This window comes from Bos grunniens, chromosome 10, assembly GCF_055505025.1.
Source record: "Bos grunniens cultivar Pamir isolate PY7600 chromosome 10, Bosgru_T2T1.0, whole genome shotgun sequence".
Taxonomy (NCBI): Eukaryota; Metazoa; Chordata; class Mammalia; order Artiodactyla; family Bovidae; genus Bos; species Bos grunniens.
In genome coordinates this window covers 21336581-21352035 of record NC_141174.1, presented here as the reverse complement: position 1 = coordinate 21352035, position 15455 = coordinate 21336581, and the positions used below count along the sequence as shown (strand labels likewise).

Here is a 15455-nt window from a genome sequence, read left to right as displayed (position 1 = left end):
AGAAAGACCCAGCACTGGGAGGCTAAGGAAAAGAGGTGAGTCAAGGACGTCTTCGTAGTGGAGCTACTGAGATTCGGGAGGCCACGCTGGGCTTGTTCGGCGTCCAAACGACTCGGACAGTTCAGTCATGTTCGGCTACGCGGTGAGGCGCGCCCTGCGCAAGAGTAAGACCCTTCGCTACGGAGTTCCCATGTTGGTGAGCGCAGTGGAGGGTAAAGTGTGTGTTAGAGGCGGGTGGGGATGAGGGATTCCGAAAGGGTGGGACCTCAAGATTGGCTGGGACGTCAGTGAGGTGAACCTGTAATGTGTGAGGGGAGGAACCGCAACCTGCGCTAGAATGTGGCCGGCCTTTCAGTTCAGTCGCTCAGTCGTGTCCGACTCTTTGCGACCCCATGAATCGCAGCACGCCAGGCCTCTCTGTCCATCACCAACTCCTGGAGTTCACTGAGACGTCCATCGAGTCAGTGATGCCATCCAGCCATCTCATCCTCTGTCGTCCCCTTCTCCTGCCTTCAATATTTCCCAGCATCAGGGTAGTTTCCTAGTCACTCCCCGCGCTGGTAGTTCGACCTCAGGTCCTTGTCTGACCTTTGGTAGTTAACCTGGATGTGCTTCTGAACCAGATTTTAACCCGAACCAGGCTTTAGCTAGAGCCTGGATAATTACTAAACTCCCATTCCCCGGCCCCAACCTCCCGTCTGCCACGCTACAGCTTGAAGATAACTCTGGTCATCGAAACTAGTTATATTCACTTAATTTAACTACAGTTTTGGGCATCCTCAGATTTCAGTTTACTAGTTTGTGAATTGGCTTAATTCTTCTAGGGTTGTTATGAGTTAAAAAAAAAAAATCCTTGTGAGTTAAATGTAGCACAGTGTAGCAGCCCTGCAAAGATAGTCGCTGCATTATGGTTGGTATTTTTAAAGCACATTGCAAGTAGTTTTGGCATTTCTTTGTTTGTATCCACTCCTACATGGAGTTCTCAGAAGATCCTGTTCGTCTTGAAGATTCAAGTTAATGCTTAATACTTAACACCAACTGGAGTTGGAATCCAGTGAAACCACACTCTTTCTTTTCTGTTTGACCTTGGCAAGGTATTTTGTTTCAACAAGCCTTGATGTCATAGTAAATGAAATAATATAAATAAAGCAGGTGAACAGTTTTTAAATAGTTTATTACTTTGATAAGAATTTGGTACAGGAAAAGTTACCAAATTTTGCATTTAACCAGGACTATAAAGCAAAGTAGTGACCTTAGAAAAGTAATGTGTTTTTTAGTTCATCTTTGATGAATGTGGATTCTTTTTAATCTTTAAAAACTCCTTTTTATCTTTTTAAAAGTTTAAAGAAAATCATTTATGAGACAATGCAGAATTATATTTGTGTAGCCAACAGGGACTGTGTAAAAACTATCCTCCCTGTGGATTCCCCTGCCACAAAATAGAGGTCCATTCAGAAACATGTGATTGTCAGTGCAAGTTGAGGTCACCTGCATGTCCCACTGGAAGATAGTTTAGTTTTGTTTGTTATCTTTCAAAATCATCAACGCTAAGCTCTTAAAACCACTAGTATTAAAGTACCTTCTAGGAACTCCCTCATTTGTTTTATTTCTTAGACAAGACTACCACAGTAGACTTCTTCCTAAGTGTATTTCTCTATACTGGTCTCTGTGTCTATACTGGATCTGTGCTACACTGGACCTAGGTCTATACTGTTTCAAAATGTGGGTCCTCCGTTAACTATATGGACCTTTGTCCACAAAGTGGTCTCTCTGCTTTTTAGTACACTGTCTAGGTTTGTCATAGCTTGTCTCCCAAGGAGCAAGCATTTTTTAATTTCATGGCTGCAGTTACCATCCATAGTAATTTTTAGAGCCCAAGAAAAAGTCTGTCACTGTTTCCATTGTTTCCCCATCTATTTGCCATGAAAGGATGGGACCAGATGCCATGATCTTTGATTTTTGAACGTTGTGTTTTGAGCCAGCTTATTAACTCTCCTTTTTCACCTTCATCAAGAGGCTCTTTAGTTCTCCTTCGCTTTCTGCTATAAGGGTGGTGTCAACTGCATATCTGAGGTTATTGATATTGGAATAACCTTGATGGAAAAGTCTCATTGGAATATCTTAATTCCAGCTTGTGCTTCTTCCAGCCTGGCATTTTGCATGATGTACTCTGCATATAAGTTGAATAAGCAGGGTGACAAGATACAGTCTTGACGTACTCATTTCCCAATTTGGAACCAGTCTGTTCCATGTCCAGTTCTAACTGTTGCTTCTTGATCTGCATACAGATTCCTCAGGGGGCAGGTAAGGTGGTCTGGTATTCCCAGCTCTTGAAGAATTTTCCACAGTTTGTTGTGATCCACACAAAGGGTCCTAGACAAGTAACTAATTCTGTAGAGGAAAATATTTAACTCAGTTCTCTAAAACCCAGCAGTACTAGAAAGAGCTCAAATGATGCATGGTCTTCATCATGTATCAGTTGGATATTCCATATTTACTATATTACTATGCCATAATTATTATAGCATACTACTATACTTAAAGTTGAAATTATTTTCTCTCTTTGTTGTCGTCGTTCATTTGCTCAGTCGTGTCTGACTCTTTGTGACCCCATGGACTGCAGAGTGCCAGGCTTCCCTGTCCTTCTCCATCTCTTGGAGCTTGCTCAAATTCATGTCAGTTGAGTTGCTGATGCCATCCAACTATCTTATCTTCTGTCTCTCCCTTTTTCTGCCTTCAGTCTTTCCCAGCAGCAGGGTCTTTTCCAGAGTCGGGTCTTCACATTGAGTGGCCACAGTATTGGAGATTCAGCTTCAGCATCAGTCCTTCCAATGAATATTTCAGGGTTGATTTCTTTTAGGACCGACTGGTTTGGTCTCCTTGCTGTCGAAGGGACTCTCAGGAGTCTTCTCTAGCACCACAGTTTGAAAACATTAATTCTTTAATGCTCAGCCTTCTTTATGGTCCAACTCTCACATCCATACATGACTGCTGGAAAAACCATAGTTTTGACTAGGTGGACCTTTGTCAGCAAAGTGATTTCTTTGCTTCTTAATATGTTATCTGGGTTTGTCATTGCTTTTCTCCCGAGGAGCAAGCATCTTTTAATTTCATAACTGCAGTGTCCACAGTGATTTTGGAGCCCAAGAAAATAAAGTCTGTCACTGTTTCCATTTTCTCCCCATCTATTTGCCATGCAGTGATGGGACCGGATGCCATTATCTTAGTTTTTTTAATGTTGAATTTTAAGCCAGCTGTTTTACTCTTTTTTTCTTTTTTTTTAATCTCTTACATAAATGTTAGTGCTTGCTTCACAAGAACAACAAACAGAAGAGGACTTAGAGTCCCAGGTATAGGCTAACAGTACTCTCCTTCCCTTCTTCCCCAAACCACTTGGAAAAGAGAATATATTTGTTGTTTCAATTTGTGCACTGCCCATTTAGTCCCCAGAATTTACCTTTCTAATCTGACCAGTCATTACTGGTTTCTGCATACTAAAATGCAGACCATTTAATGTCTGAAGATGGTTTTAGTATATTCATTGTTTGGAAACTATCATCACAGTCTAATTTTAAAACATTTTCATCACCCTAAAGGAATCACCAAACTCACTTGTAGCCGCTTCCTGTTCTCCTCTACTGTTCCGTCTTAGGTAACCACTAATCATCTCTATATAGATGTAATAGAATAATACAATTTGTGGTCTTTTGTGAGTGACTTTGTTCACTTAGCATAATGTTTTGAAGGTTTATTCATCTAACATGTATCAAAGTGTCATACCCTTTTAGTGACTAGATAGTATTCGATCAGTTGGAATATTTATTGTCCGTTGATAAGCATTAGTTGGGGTTTTTTTTTCATTTCTTGGCTATTATGAATAACGGTGCTATGAACATTCATGTACAGATTTTTGTATAGATGTGTTTTCATTTCTCTTGGATAAATGCCTACTAGTAGAATTGCTGCATCATATGATAGCTCCATGTTTAACATTTTGAGGAACTATCAACCTGTTTCTCAAAAAGTGCATCATTTTACATTCCCCCCAGCAGCATATGAGGCTTCTGATTTTTCCACGTTCTTATCAACAGTTGTCATTGTCCACTCTTTAAAAATAAACCCTTACAAGGAGATGTGAAGTGGTTTTGATTTTCATTTCTCTCCTGGTAGCTCAGCTGGTAAAGAATCTGCCTGCAATGCAGGAGACCCTGGTTTGATTCCTGGATTGGGAAGATCCCCTGAAGAAGGGATGGGCTACCCTCTCCAATATTCTTGGGCTTCCCTGGTGGCTCAGACAGTAAAGAATCCACCTGCAATGTGGGAGACCTGGGTTCGATCCCTGGTTTGGGAAGATCCCCTGGAGGAGGGCATGGGAACCCACTCCAGTATTCTTGCCTGGAGAATCCTCATGGACAGAGGAGCCTGGCAGGCTATAATCCATGGGGTCACAAAGAGTCAGACACAACTGAGCAACAAAGCACAGCACAATGACTAATGATCCTTTCTTACAATTGATTATTGGTTATCTGTATATCTTCTTTGAGGAACTGTCCAAGTTTTTTGCCCATTTTTAAGAGAATGTGTTTTTCTTTATATTGGGCAGAGGTTTCCTTAAACACCTGGATTCAGTAAGTTTCCCAGTCTTTGTCAAGGGGCTCTGTGTGCTAGATTGGGCATTCCTTCAATACTCAGGCAGGTTACAACCCTGCCTTAAAGTTTTACTTATTTGCTCAGAGCCTCAAAGTTAGCCATTGTTGAGTGTGTAGGATCTTCTCAGAAATCTCCTGTACTTACACACAGCTATTGTCACGTGGACCATTCTGTTCATATGTATGTGTAACCTAAAGTAGGATCTGGCTGCTTGCAGCTCAAAAGCCAATAAAAAAAGTAGTTAGTGGAAAGGAAAGGTTGCTTTATTTTGGATGCCAGCAACATGGGTGAACTATTTCAGGTCCTAAAAGATGATACTGTTATAGTGCTGCATTCTGTATGCCAGCAAATATGGAAAACTCAGCAGTGGCCACAGGACTGGAAAAGGTCAGTTTTCATTCCAGTCCCAAAGAAAGGCAATGCCAAAGAATGTTCAAACTGTCGCACCATTGCACTCATCTCACAGGCTAGCTAAGTAATGCTCAAAATTCTGTAAGTGAGGCTTCAACAGTACGTGAACCGAGAACTAACAGGTGTTCAAGCTGGATTTAGAAAAGGCAGAGGAACCAGAGATCAAATTGCCAACATTTGTAGGATCGTTGAAAAAGCAGGAGGGTTCCAGAAAAGCATTTATTTCTGCTTTATTGACTACACCAAAGCCTTTGACTATGTGGATCACAACAAACTGTGGAAAATTCTTCAAGAGGTGGGAGTACCAGATCACCTTACCTGCCCCCTGAGAAATCTGTATGGAGGTCAAGAAGGAACAGTCAGAACCAGACATGGAACAGCAGAGTGGTTCCAAATTGGTAAAGGAGTGCATCGACGCTATATATTGTCACCCTGCTTATTTAACTTATATGCAGAGTACATTGTGTGAAATGCTGAGTTGGATGAAGCACAGGCTGGAATCAAGATTACCATTTAGTTGGTGTGCTTTTACTTTCTCGTATACTAAGTGTATAGTCTTTCCTTAGTTCATAGGTCTTTTATAAGAATTAACTGATACAGTGATTGTGATGTGGTATATAAACCATAGGATCAAGTACAGGTATAAGTTAGTGATTTTGGTATTTTCTGATATGCTAAAATGTTTCCCAGTGATAGTATATACTACATTTGCTCTGAAAAGATGAATGGTAACTCACCAGGAAGAATAATCTATAGGATTTTGTATAATCTGCCACCCTTGGCATTTAGATAAGTAATATATAGATATGCTGAATTCTGCCCTTCTATTTTAATTGTTTCTCTGTTTTGTTTCAGTTGCTGATTGTTGGAGGTTCTTTTGGTCTTCGTGAGTTTTCTCAAATTCGTTATGATGCTGTGAAGATTAAAGTAAGAACTCTCTTTGGAGTTTGACATGTATATATGTATATTTTGGTTTATGAGACATGGATACTTAAAATACTAAGCTGTCTGAATTTTATCTCGCTTTTTTTAAAAAATATTTATTTATTTATTTGACTGCACCAAGTCTTAGTTGCAGTATGTGGGATCTATTTCCCTGAGCAGGGATTGAACCCAGGGCCCCTGCATTGGGAGTGTGGAGTCTTAGCCACTGGACCACCAGAGATGTCCTTATCTTGCTTTTTAAGTCTGATGAATGATCTTTGGGCTCTTTTATAAAACATTTCTTTAAAAATTATATATATATATATATATTTAAACTTTTTATGTATTTATTAATTTTGATTGTACTGTGTCTTTGTTGCTGTGCAAGGACTTTCACTAGCTGCAGTGAGCAGGCTCTGCTCTCAGTTGTGGTGCACGGCTTCTGTTGAGCACAGGTTCTAGAGCATGTGTGGCACATGGCCTTAGTTGCTCCACAGCATGTGGAATCTTCCTGGACCAGGGATTGAACCTGTGTCCTCTGCTTTGACAGGCAGATTCTTAACCACTGGACCACCAGGGAAGTCCTATACAATTTTTAAAGATTACTTTCCATTTAGAGTTATTACAGAATATTAGCTATGTTCCCCATGATGTGCAGTATATCCTTGAGCTTGTCGTACACCCAGTAGTTTATACTTTCCATCACTTTACCCCTGTATTGCCTGTCGCCTCCCCCTACTGGTAACCACTAGTTTCTTTCTGTATTTGTGAGTCTGCATCTTTTTTGTTGGGCTTTCCTGGTGGCTTAGATGGTAAAGCATCTGCCTGCAATGCGGGAGACCCAGGTTCGATCCCCGGGTGGGGAAGATCCCCTGGAGAAGGAAATGGCAACCCACTCCAGTACTCTTGCCTGAAAAATTCCATGGACGGAGGAGCCTGGTGGGCTACAGTCCATGGGGTCGCAAAGAGTCGGACACAACTGAGCGACTTCACTTTCTTTCACTTTTCCTTTTTGTTATATTTACTAGTTTGTTGTATTTTTTTAGATTCCACGAATGCATGGTATTTGTATGAATATGTGGAGAAAGAGACGTAGATAATGGATTTACAGGGGTCTTTTTTATAGTTTGCTTTTATCATAGGACTAGTTTGTTTGCTGTATTTGTGAGTCTGCTTCTTTTTTGTTACATTTACTAGTTTGTGTAATTACTACCAAATTCAGGTCTGTTGTTACAGAAGAATTCTGGTTAATTCATTCAAAAGTATGTAGCTTTTGTTTGTGGCACACATCTGATACTTGTTTTTTCCCCAAGTACAGTTAACTCTGAAACAACAGAGGTTTAGACTGTGCTGCTCCACTGGTACCGTGGACTTTTTTTCAGTAAATACTACAGTACTTTACAATCTGCAGCTGGCTGAATCCATGCATGTGGAACCCACAGATATGGCGGGCCAAGTGTATATTTATTGAGGAAAATCCTTATATAAGTGGACTCTCAACAAACTTGTGTTGTTCAAGAGTCAGCTGTATTTCATTAGCAGACCTCAGTAATGTTGGTGGGAAAGTAGAGTATTGAAAGCTTATTCAGTTTTTTCAGTTAATCTTATGGTTTAAGAGAAATACTGACTCAAGCTAGTGTTAAAGACAGTAAGTATTAGAATAAATGTTAAATTAAAAAGGAATATATGGTTTCTGTGAGGGAATAGACCAGTTATCAACTGAGTTTTAAAGTTTCTGTTAGCATCCCAATTATTTTATTAAGGACTTTTTGCCCTTTTGCTCTAAGATGAAAGTTATAGTAATCTGACTTTTGGAAATGGGATGTCATATACATATTTGAAAAATAATTGCATATTTGTCATGAGTTTATCATGTCTTAGATCCTACAGATAAACATTCAAGAAACTGGTTCTTATAAAGCTTATAGCATAATCAAGGCTGTGCTGTGCTATACTTAGTCACCCAGTCATGTCCGACTCTTTGCGACCCCATGGACTGCAGCCCACCAGGCTCCTCTGTCCATGGGGATTCTCTCAGCAAGAATACTGGAGTGGATAGGCTATCCTTTCTCTAGGGGAACTTTTGACCCAGGGATCAAACTGGGGTCTTCTGCATTGCAGGCAGATTCTTTACCAGCTGAGCTATCCAGAAAGCCCCATAATCAAGGTTGGGAGACTTCTAATATAAAAATGTATCCAAACATACAATATAACAATGCATAGTGAAATGCTAGATTAGAATTTTACATAATACATTGCTAGAACTTCAAGGAGAAATATATAGTTTAGATTTGGGAAACGGATACCAGAGGTCTGCTAGAGGTATCAACCTTTGAATTAAGGCTTTAAAAATGATAAGAGTTAAATGATAGGTAAATGATGAAAATGATTAGTATTATATAACATAGAGGGGCTGTTGGGCATATGGTCAGATTTTCAGTTTAGAACTCTCTGGCAAGAGTACAGGATGGATGGAGATTAGGGGAGCAAGATAGGAGGGAAGAGAGTGTTTCAGCTGGAGATAGACCTGTTAAGATACTTTGGCAGTAATATAGATGAACAAAACTGGAATCTGAAGTAAGACATTGGCAGTGACAATAGAAATGAATGGATTCTAAAAGAATTTGTAGCAGCAAGTTGATAGTGATATATGCAATATTAAAATCTAAATAAATATGGGAAGACTTTGGTTTTAAGGACTAGGTAAATTTTCACAGCAAGGGAGAATGAGGGAGATTGCAATAACAGAAGAGGTCTAGAGGATGGGGTCAGAGTAAAGAGAACAAAGTTGAGAGAAATGAGGTTGATTGAAGTTGAGAGGATGAGATTGGTTGAGGTCTGTGGAAGGAGGCTGAGAGGACAAAGTTTAGCTGAGCAGGATCAGAGGACAAGACCTACTGAGAGTGAGAGGTCCAGGTTGGTTGATACTGAGAAGTCAGACTCTGGTGAAGTCAAGTCTCAGTGTTTAGGTAAGGCTGAGTTCAAACAAGTTTGAGAGGGTAGGGTGGACTAACTTTGAGAGGAACTGAGAAGATTGGTTGAGGTTGACAGGAATTACAAGGGTTGAGAGGCTGAGATTAAGGGAGAGTCAAGAGGGAAAATTCTTAAAGAGATGGGAATACCAGACCACCTTACCTGCCTCCTGAAAAACCTGTGTGCAGCTCAAGAAGCATCAGTTAGAACTGACATGAAACAATGGACTGGTTCAAAATTGGGAAAGGAGTACATCAAAACTGTATGTTGTCACCCTGCTTATTTAACTTAAATGCAGAGTATATCATGTGAAATCCTAGGCTGGATTCCAGCACAAGCTGGAATCAAGATTGCCGGGAGAAATATCGATAACCTCGGATATGCAGGTGATACCACCCTAATAGCAGAAAGTGAAGGGGAACTAAAGACCTTGGTGAAGGTGAAAGAGCAAAGTGAAAAAACTGGCTTAAAACTCAACATTCAGAAAACTAAGATCATGGCATCTGGTCCCGTCACTTCATGGCAAATAGATGGGGAAAAAATGGAAGCAGTGGCAGATTTTATTTTTGGGGGCTCCAAAATCACCGCAGATGGTGACTGCAGCAATGAAACTAAAAGATGCTTGCTCCTTGGAAGAAAAACTGTGACAAACCTGGATAGCATATTAAAAAGTAGAGACATTACTTTGCCAACAAAGGTCCATATAGTCAAAGCTGTGGTTCATCCAGTAGTCATGTACAGATGTGAGAGTTGGATCATAAAAAAGGCTGAGCTGTTAAGAATAGATGATTTTAAACTGTGGTGCTGGGGAGGACTCTTGAGAGTCCCTTGGACAGAAAGGAGATCAAACCAGTCAGTCATAAAGGAAATTAACTTTGAATATTCATAGAAGGACTGATGCCGAAAACGAAGCTCCAGTAGTTTGGCCACCTTATACAAAGAGCTGACTCACTGGAAAAGACCCTGATGGTGGGAAAGACTGAGGGCAGGAGGAGAAGGGGGCAACAGTGGATGAGGTGGTTGGATGGCATCACTGAATCAATGGACATCAGTTTGAGCAAACTCCAGGAGATAGTGAAGGACAAGGAAACCTGGCGTGCTGTAGTCCATGGGGTTGCAAAGAGTCAGACATGACTTGGTGACTGAACAACAGCAACTGGAGGCAGAAGGCCAAGCTTCAAAGCCAAGTTGTGCCTCTTTGACAAGTCATTCAGATTCCCTGTGTTCCATTATCCTTGCTTTGTTCAAATAATAATACTTATGTCATACACTTTTTTGTGGGTTATAGGAAATAATAAATGTCAAAATACGTGGCATACAGCAGGTGCTTGGTAAATTTTTGGCTGCCATTAGTTGTAGTAGTGGTCATAGTACTACTGAGATATTAGTTGTCATACAATTTGATAGATTGTGGAGATTCTCCAACAGTTTTGTAATCTGCCATGCCATCTGAGCCATGCTTATATTAACTTTTTAAATTGCAAATGGAATCTAACAGACTTAAGTAACTTATGGCTGCTTTTATTTTTCTACAGATTGATCCTGAGTTAGAAAAAAAGCTGAAAATGAATAAAGTGTCATTGGAATCAGAATATGAGGTATAGTATGCTAATGTAGCAATATTCCTAGTCTGTGAATGGTTCTATCTGCCTTAAGGTAAATTCAAATTATTACCAGTCCAGAAAAAAAATTACCTTAAATATACGTTATTGGAACAACTATGTGGTTGTTTGAGAAGACAGTAAACATGGATCTGTTTTTCATATACTATGAGTAAATTCTGGATGGATCAAGAATTTAAAAATAAAAAAACCCAAAAGACTAAAAGTACTAGGAGTAAAAAATGAAATTTCTTTTTTGTGTTCTTGAGTCAGAAAAGCCTATTTAAATGTGATGAGAAATAGAGATGTTTTAAAAGTAAATATTCAAAGATACCACCTAAAAAAAATTTGTGTAATATAAAGTCAGTAGTTAGATAAGAAATCCTAAAAATATTGTTTATCCTTATCATGATGAATTGATTAAATATAAAGAGCAAATCAGTATACAATTTCAACAACTCAGTTGGCAGTGGAAACATGAGCAAAACATGTAATGAGTTCAGAGACAAGGAAATAAATAGCATTTTTAAAACATATAAAGAGATGTTCAACTTATAATAGAAATGTTAATTCACATTATAATGAAGTGTCATTTTTCCAGCTATCTGATTAACAAAATCAAGGAGTTAATAGCATGTTTAATTATAGGATGTTGGGAAGGAGGACATTCTCCATCTCTTATCATATTTTCCCTTTTCTTTTTATGTGTGGTTCTTTTTTATTGAAATGTAGGCATTGTGAATAGTAAATATTGAAGAGACTTGTGAAGAGTGATTGATTCTCATTTTAGCAGTTCAGTTATTGGCTGGTCATTTGGAGCTTGATTTTACAATCTGTAAGGGAGGATCTGTGGAAAGGCTTTGAGGTTTCCTAAATCCCCTGAACTTTGTGGGACTCCTTCTCTGAATTGTTTTCCCAAGAGGATCTTGTCAGAGCTAAAGACTGGACCACTGTGTTGTTTGCTATTTTTGTTTTAGTTTAGTTTGAAACTGGACCGCTTTTGCGTAAAGTAATTCAGTCAGCCTTGCATCCCATCTAACAGTTATTCTTAAATTCTTTAGAGCACATATGTCTTACATTATCTGAGTGAAGGCCATTGTTCTCTCTTAAAACCTTTTTTTAACTTTGGAGCATTTCATAACTATACTTGAAGATAATTTACTCTGTTCTTGAATTAGTAGAAATTTGTTCACCTCTGTAGATTTAAACTCTTGGTAAAGCTCTAAGAGAAATTTAGAGAATCATTATTCACTATTTCCCCATTATTTTCTCTTAAACAGTATATGAGCTATGAAGGGTTTGTCTGGAAGTAGATGTTCCTTATAGTTCTTTTAGAAACCATAGAATATGAGAGCTGAAGAAATCATGCAGACCATTTGGTCTTGTCTTTTCATTATTACTTATGAGAAAATTAGTGCCCAGATAACTCAAATCACTTGCACAGGGTTATATAGCTTATTGGTAAAAGAGTAATGTTTAATATCCAAATGTCAAGGTCAATTTATATCATTTCCTCTGTCACTGGATGTAAGCTGTCCTGTGTTCTCTGTGTTTCTTTTTCTATCTTGTTCAGTTAATTATTCCAGAATAACCAAAGCACATATATGAAAGTTACTGTCAGAGTGGTGTGAGAGGATAAAGAAGTATTTATGTTCTTCCCTTTTTTCCTATTTTCATTCCTGTGCTTCAGAGGTACAGCTAACTAAAGATACAGTGATCCAAACTCTATGTGAAACTAGTCTTTATTGCCCCAGAAGGGCTTTGCTCACAGCCTCTATAGGGAATTGCTTTTCATTCTTCAGGCCAGACTCATTTCTCAGGTGCGGAACAAATCATTGTGCTATCTCTTCCTTCTAGCAGACTCTCTACAGTCTCCACCTTTGGTCTCTTCATTTACTGCCAGGCACCTGTGCTAATCATTACTCTGCTGGATCAGTGTTGAGGTGAAATTTCGTTTTCTCAGATTCTTCTCTTTGTGCTCTCAGAAATAAAACATGTAAATTATTCAAGAAATACAAGTCAGAATGACTTGGAACAAAGAGGAACCACCTCACATAGATCAGAATGGCGATCATTAAAAAAAATCTACAGATAAATGCTGAATCCGGTTTAGAGAAAAGATAACCCTCTCGCACTGTTGGTGGGATTGTAAATTGGTGCAGCTACTATGGAAAACAATATGGAGGTTCCTCAAAAAACTAAAAAAAGAGTTGCCATATGATCCAGCAATCCCACTCCTGAACATATATCTGGAGAAAACTATAATTCAGAAAAATATATGTACCCCTATGTTCATAGTTGCACTATTCACAGTAGGCAAGACATGGAAGTAACTTAAATGACTGTTGACAAATGAATGGGTAAAGACAATGTGGTGCATATGTACAATGAAAATAAAAAAAGAATGACACCATTTGCTGCAGCATGGATGGATCTGGAGATCATCATACTACGGGAAGTAAGTCAGAAAGAGAAAGACAGATGCCATATGATACCACTTATATGTGGAAGCTAACATAAGACACAAATGAACATATCGACAAAACAGAAACAGACTCTGATATAGAGAACAGACTTTTGGCTTGCCCAGGTAGGGGCAGGTGGGGGAGGGAAGGATTGAGAGTTTGAGATTAGCAGATACAAAGTATTATATACAGAATGTGTAAACAAGAAGATCCTACTGTATGTATAGCACAGGAATGTATATTCCATATTCTGTGATAATCCATAATCCATCATGGAAAAGAATATGAAAAAGAATGTATGTGTGTGTATGTATACATATATATGTATAACTGCAGAACTTTTGCCATAGCAAAAATTAACACAATATTGTAAATCAACTGTAATTCAACAAAATAAATTTTTTAAAAAACATGTAGACTCTCTTCCTTTTTTAATAGTTTTATTCTGATGAGGGGAAAGATAGGCAGTAATGTCAATAGCAAGAAAAGTAAGCTTGACATGCAGTTGATTTGTTTACTAGAATTATAAGTGGGGGCCTATTGAATTCTTTCTACTCATTTATTCAGTTAGGTCCTAGCCAAACTCACAGGGCTCCTATACTAATATTTATGCTCTAATTTTTGTGGCTCTGTAGAAAATAAAGGATTCCACCTTTGATGACTGGAAAAATATTCGAGGACCCAGGCCTTGGGAAGATCCTGATCTCCTCCAAGGACGAAATCCAGAAATCCTTAAGACTAATAAGACAACTTGACCATGTTGATTCTGTTTTTACTTTTTAAATTTTAAATAAAAATGTTATCAACTGGAATTCCAACCATATACTCCTATCCAATGGAGAGAAAACTCCAGACCTGCAGAAGCCTAGATATGAGTAATTTGATGACAAGTACTCTTGATAAAAAGTCAAGTACAGGTTTGTATAAGGCCCAACTCTTCCATTTGCAAATGAAAGTAACAATGTTGACCATATATATTTTTTACTGCTCAATAAACATGTGAATACTGCTACTTAAAAGAGTGTCCTTTATTCTACTCCCAACGTGCATGCATGCTAAGTCGCTTCAGTCATGTCTGACTCTTTGCAAGCCTATAGACCATAGCCCACCAGGGTCCTCTGCCCATGGGATTCTCCAGGCAAGAACGATGGAGTGGGTTGCCATTCCCTCCTCCAGAGGATCTTCTCAACTCAGGGATCGAACCCATATCTCTTATGTCTCTGCATTGGCAGGCAGGTTCTTTACCACTAGTGCCATCTGGGAAGACTACCGCCCCGCCCCCCCCCCCCCCCCCCCAGGATTTCTTTTCCACCAGCAAGTAGGATTCCTACTTGACAATAGTTGGTCTAGATCTAAATTTTAACGGTAATGTCAAACAGAATTTTATATCAGACCTGTGTGGAAAATGGTCAGTCTGGTGAGATTCTTGGTTTTAATTTTAATACCTCACATGACATGCTTATCAGTCTCCGAGGAATCACCTGGTGATTGTATTGATACCATTAAAATGTGTTAAGAAACATATTGTCCCCAGTTAAAGGAAAAATAATGAGGTCTTAACTTCCAGCCTAATATACAAAAAAAATTGGAAAACTGAAAATTTATATTCTTTGATCCGTGAGAATGGAAGTACAGGATAAAACCATCATCTGAAAACTTGAGACACAGACAAATACAGAGAATCTCCTCCAGTTTTCCTGGGTGAGAAACTACCTGGAAACCCCTGCTGGGCCCAGCATCAGATAAAAATACCTAAAGGGAAATTGATTGACTACTAGAGACTGAGCATGGACTAACCTGAGAGTTAAAAACTCCTGGAAATCAGGACAGGAACAAACTTTGACTTCCAGAAGCCCCACCAGCTTCTCACAGTGAATGTTGGAGAAAAATCTTGTTCTTCTAACAAGGGGAAGGAAAGTAACCATTTTGAAATATGCCCCCCAAATTCTCTTAACAAAATCCTGGTCTCAAAGGGAACTAACTCTTTTGGTAGAGCCTAATTACACTGGATTTTCCCAGAGCATAACCAACTGGCATAAGGGAAATACCCAACTCTAGCCCCTACCAGCCTTTCTCACCTAAATGGGGGGAGGGGAGCAGGGAGTAAGACTGAGAAGCAGTTGTGAAGGTTACATACCAGGATCCCATGATTGGTAATAGATTAAGACCTAATCAAAAGACTAGACTGTTGCCATCACTTTCCACATTACTGCCACATCACCAGAGGCCTACTCAATGGACTTTCTTTTACCCAGTCCAACTGGATATCATGACCAACTTTAAACAGCAACAACAAAAACTACACAGCATACTAAATGACAAAAGGCACAGTTCTAAAAGACAAACCAAGCATGAGATTCATATACATATATGGCAAGGATTGGAGAATTTAAAATGACTATGGTTTGTATGTTTAGAGTGCTAATGAAAA

The 15455-nt window shown here is 39.0% G+C and overlaps 1 protein-coding gene across 1 annotated transcript; it reads left to right on the top strand.

Annotated features, from left to right (window-relative positions):
- On the top strand, positions 1-14043 carry COX16 (cytochrome c oxidase assembly factor COX16). Its single transcript, XM_086320001.1, has 4 exons — positions 1-196; positions 5917-5988; positions 10494-10556; positions 13660-14043. Exons 1-4 carry the CDS (start codon positions 128-130, stop codon positions 13777-13779), a joined length of 324 nt encoding a protein of 107 aa, XP_086176127.1. The 5' UTR covers positions 1-127; the 3' UTR covers positions 13780-14043.
- The last annotated feature ends 1412 nt before the right edge of the window (positions 14044-15455 follow it).

Bases quoted from the DNA above. Each gene is read 5' to 3' on its own strand.
- COX16 (XM_086320001.1), top strand. From the start codon at position 128: ATGTTCGGCTACGCGGTGAGGCGCGCCCTGCGCAAGAGTAAGACCCTT. The intron at 197-5,916 runs GTGAGCGCAGTG...GTTTTGTTTCAG, and splicing joins GCTACGGAGTTCCCATGTTG to TTGCTGATTGTTGGAGGTTC. The intron at 5,989-10,493 runs GTAAGAACTCTC...ATTTTTCTACAG, and splicing joins ATGATGCTGTGAAGATTAAA to ATTGATCCTGAGTTAGAAAA.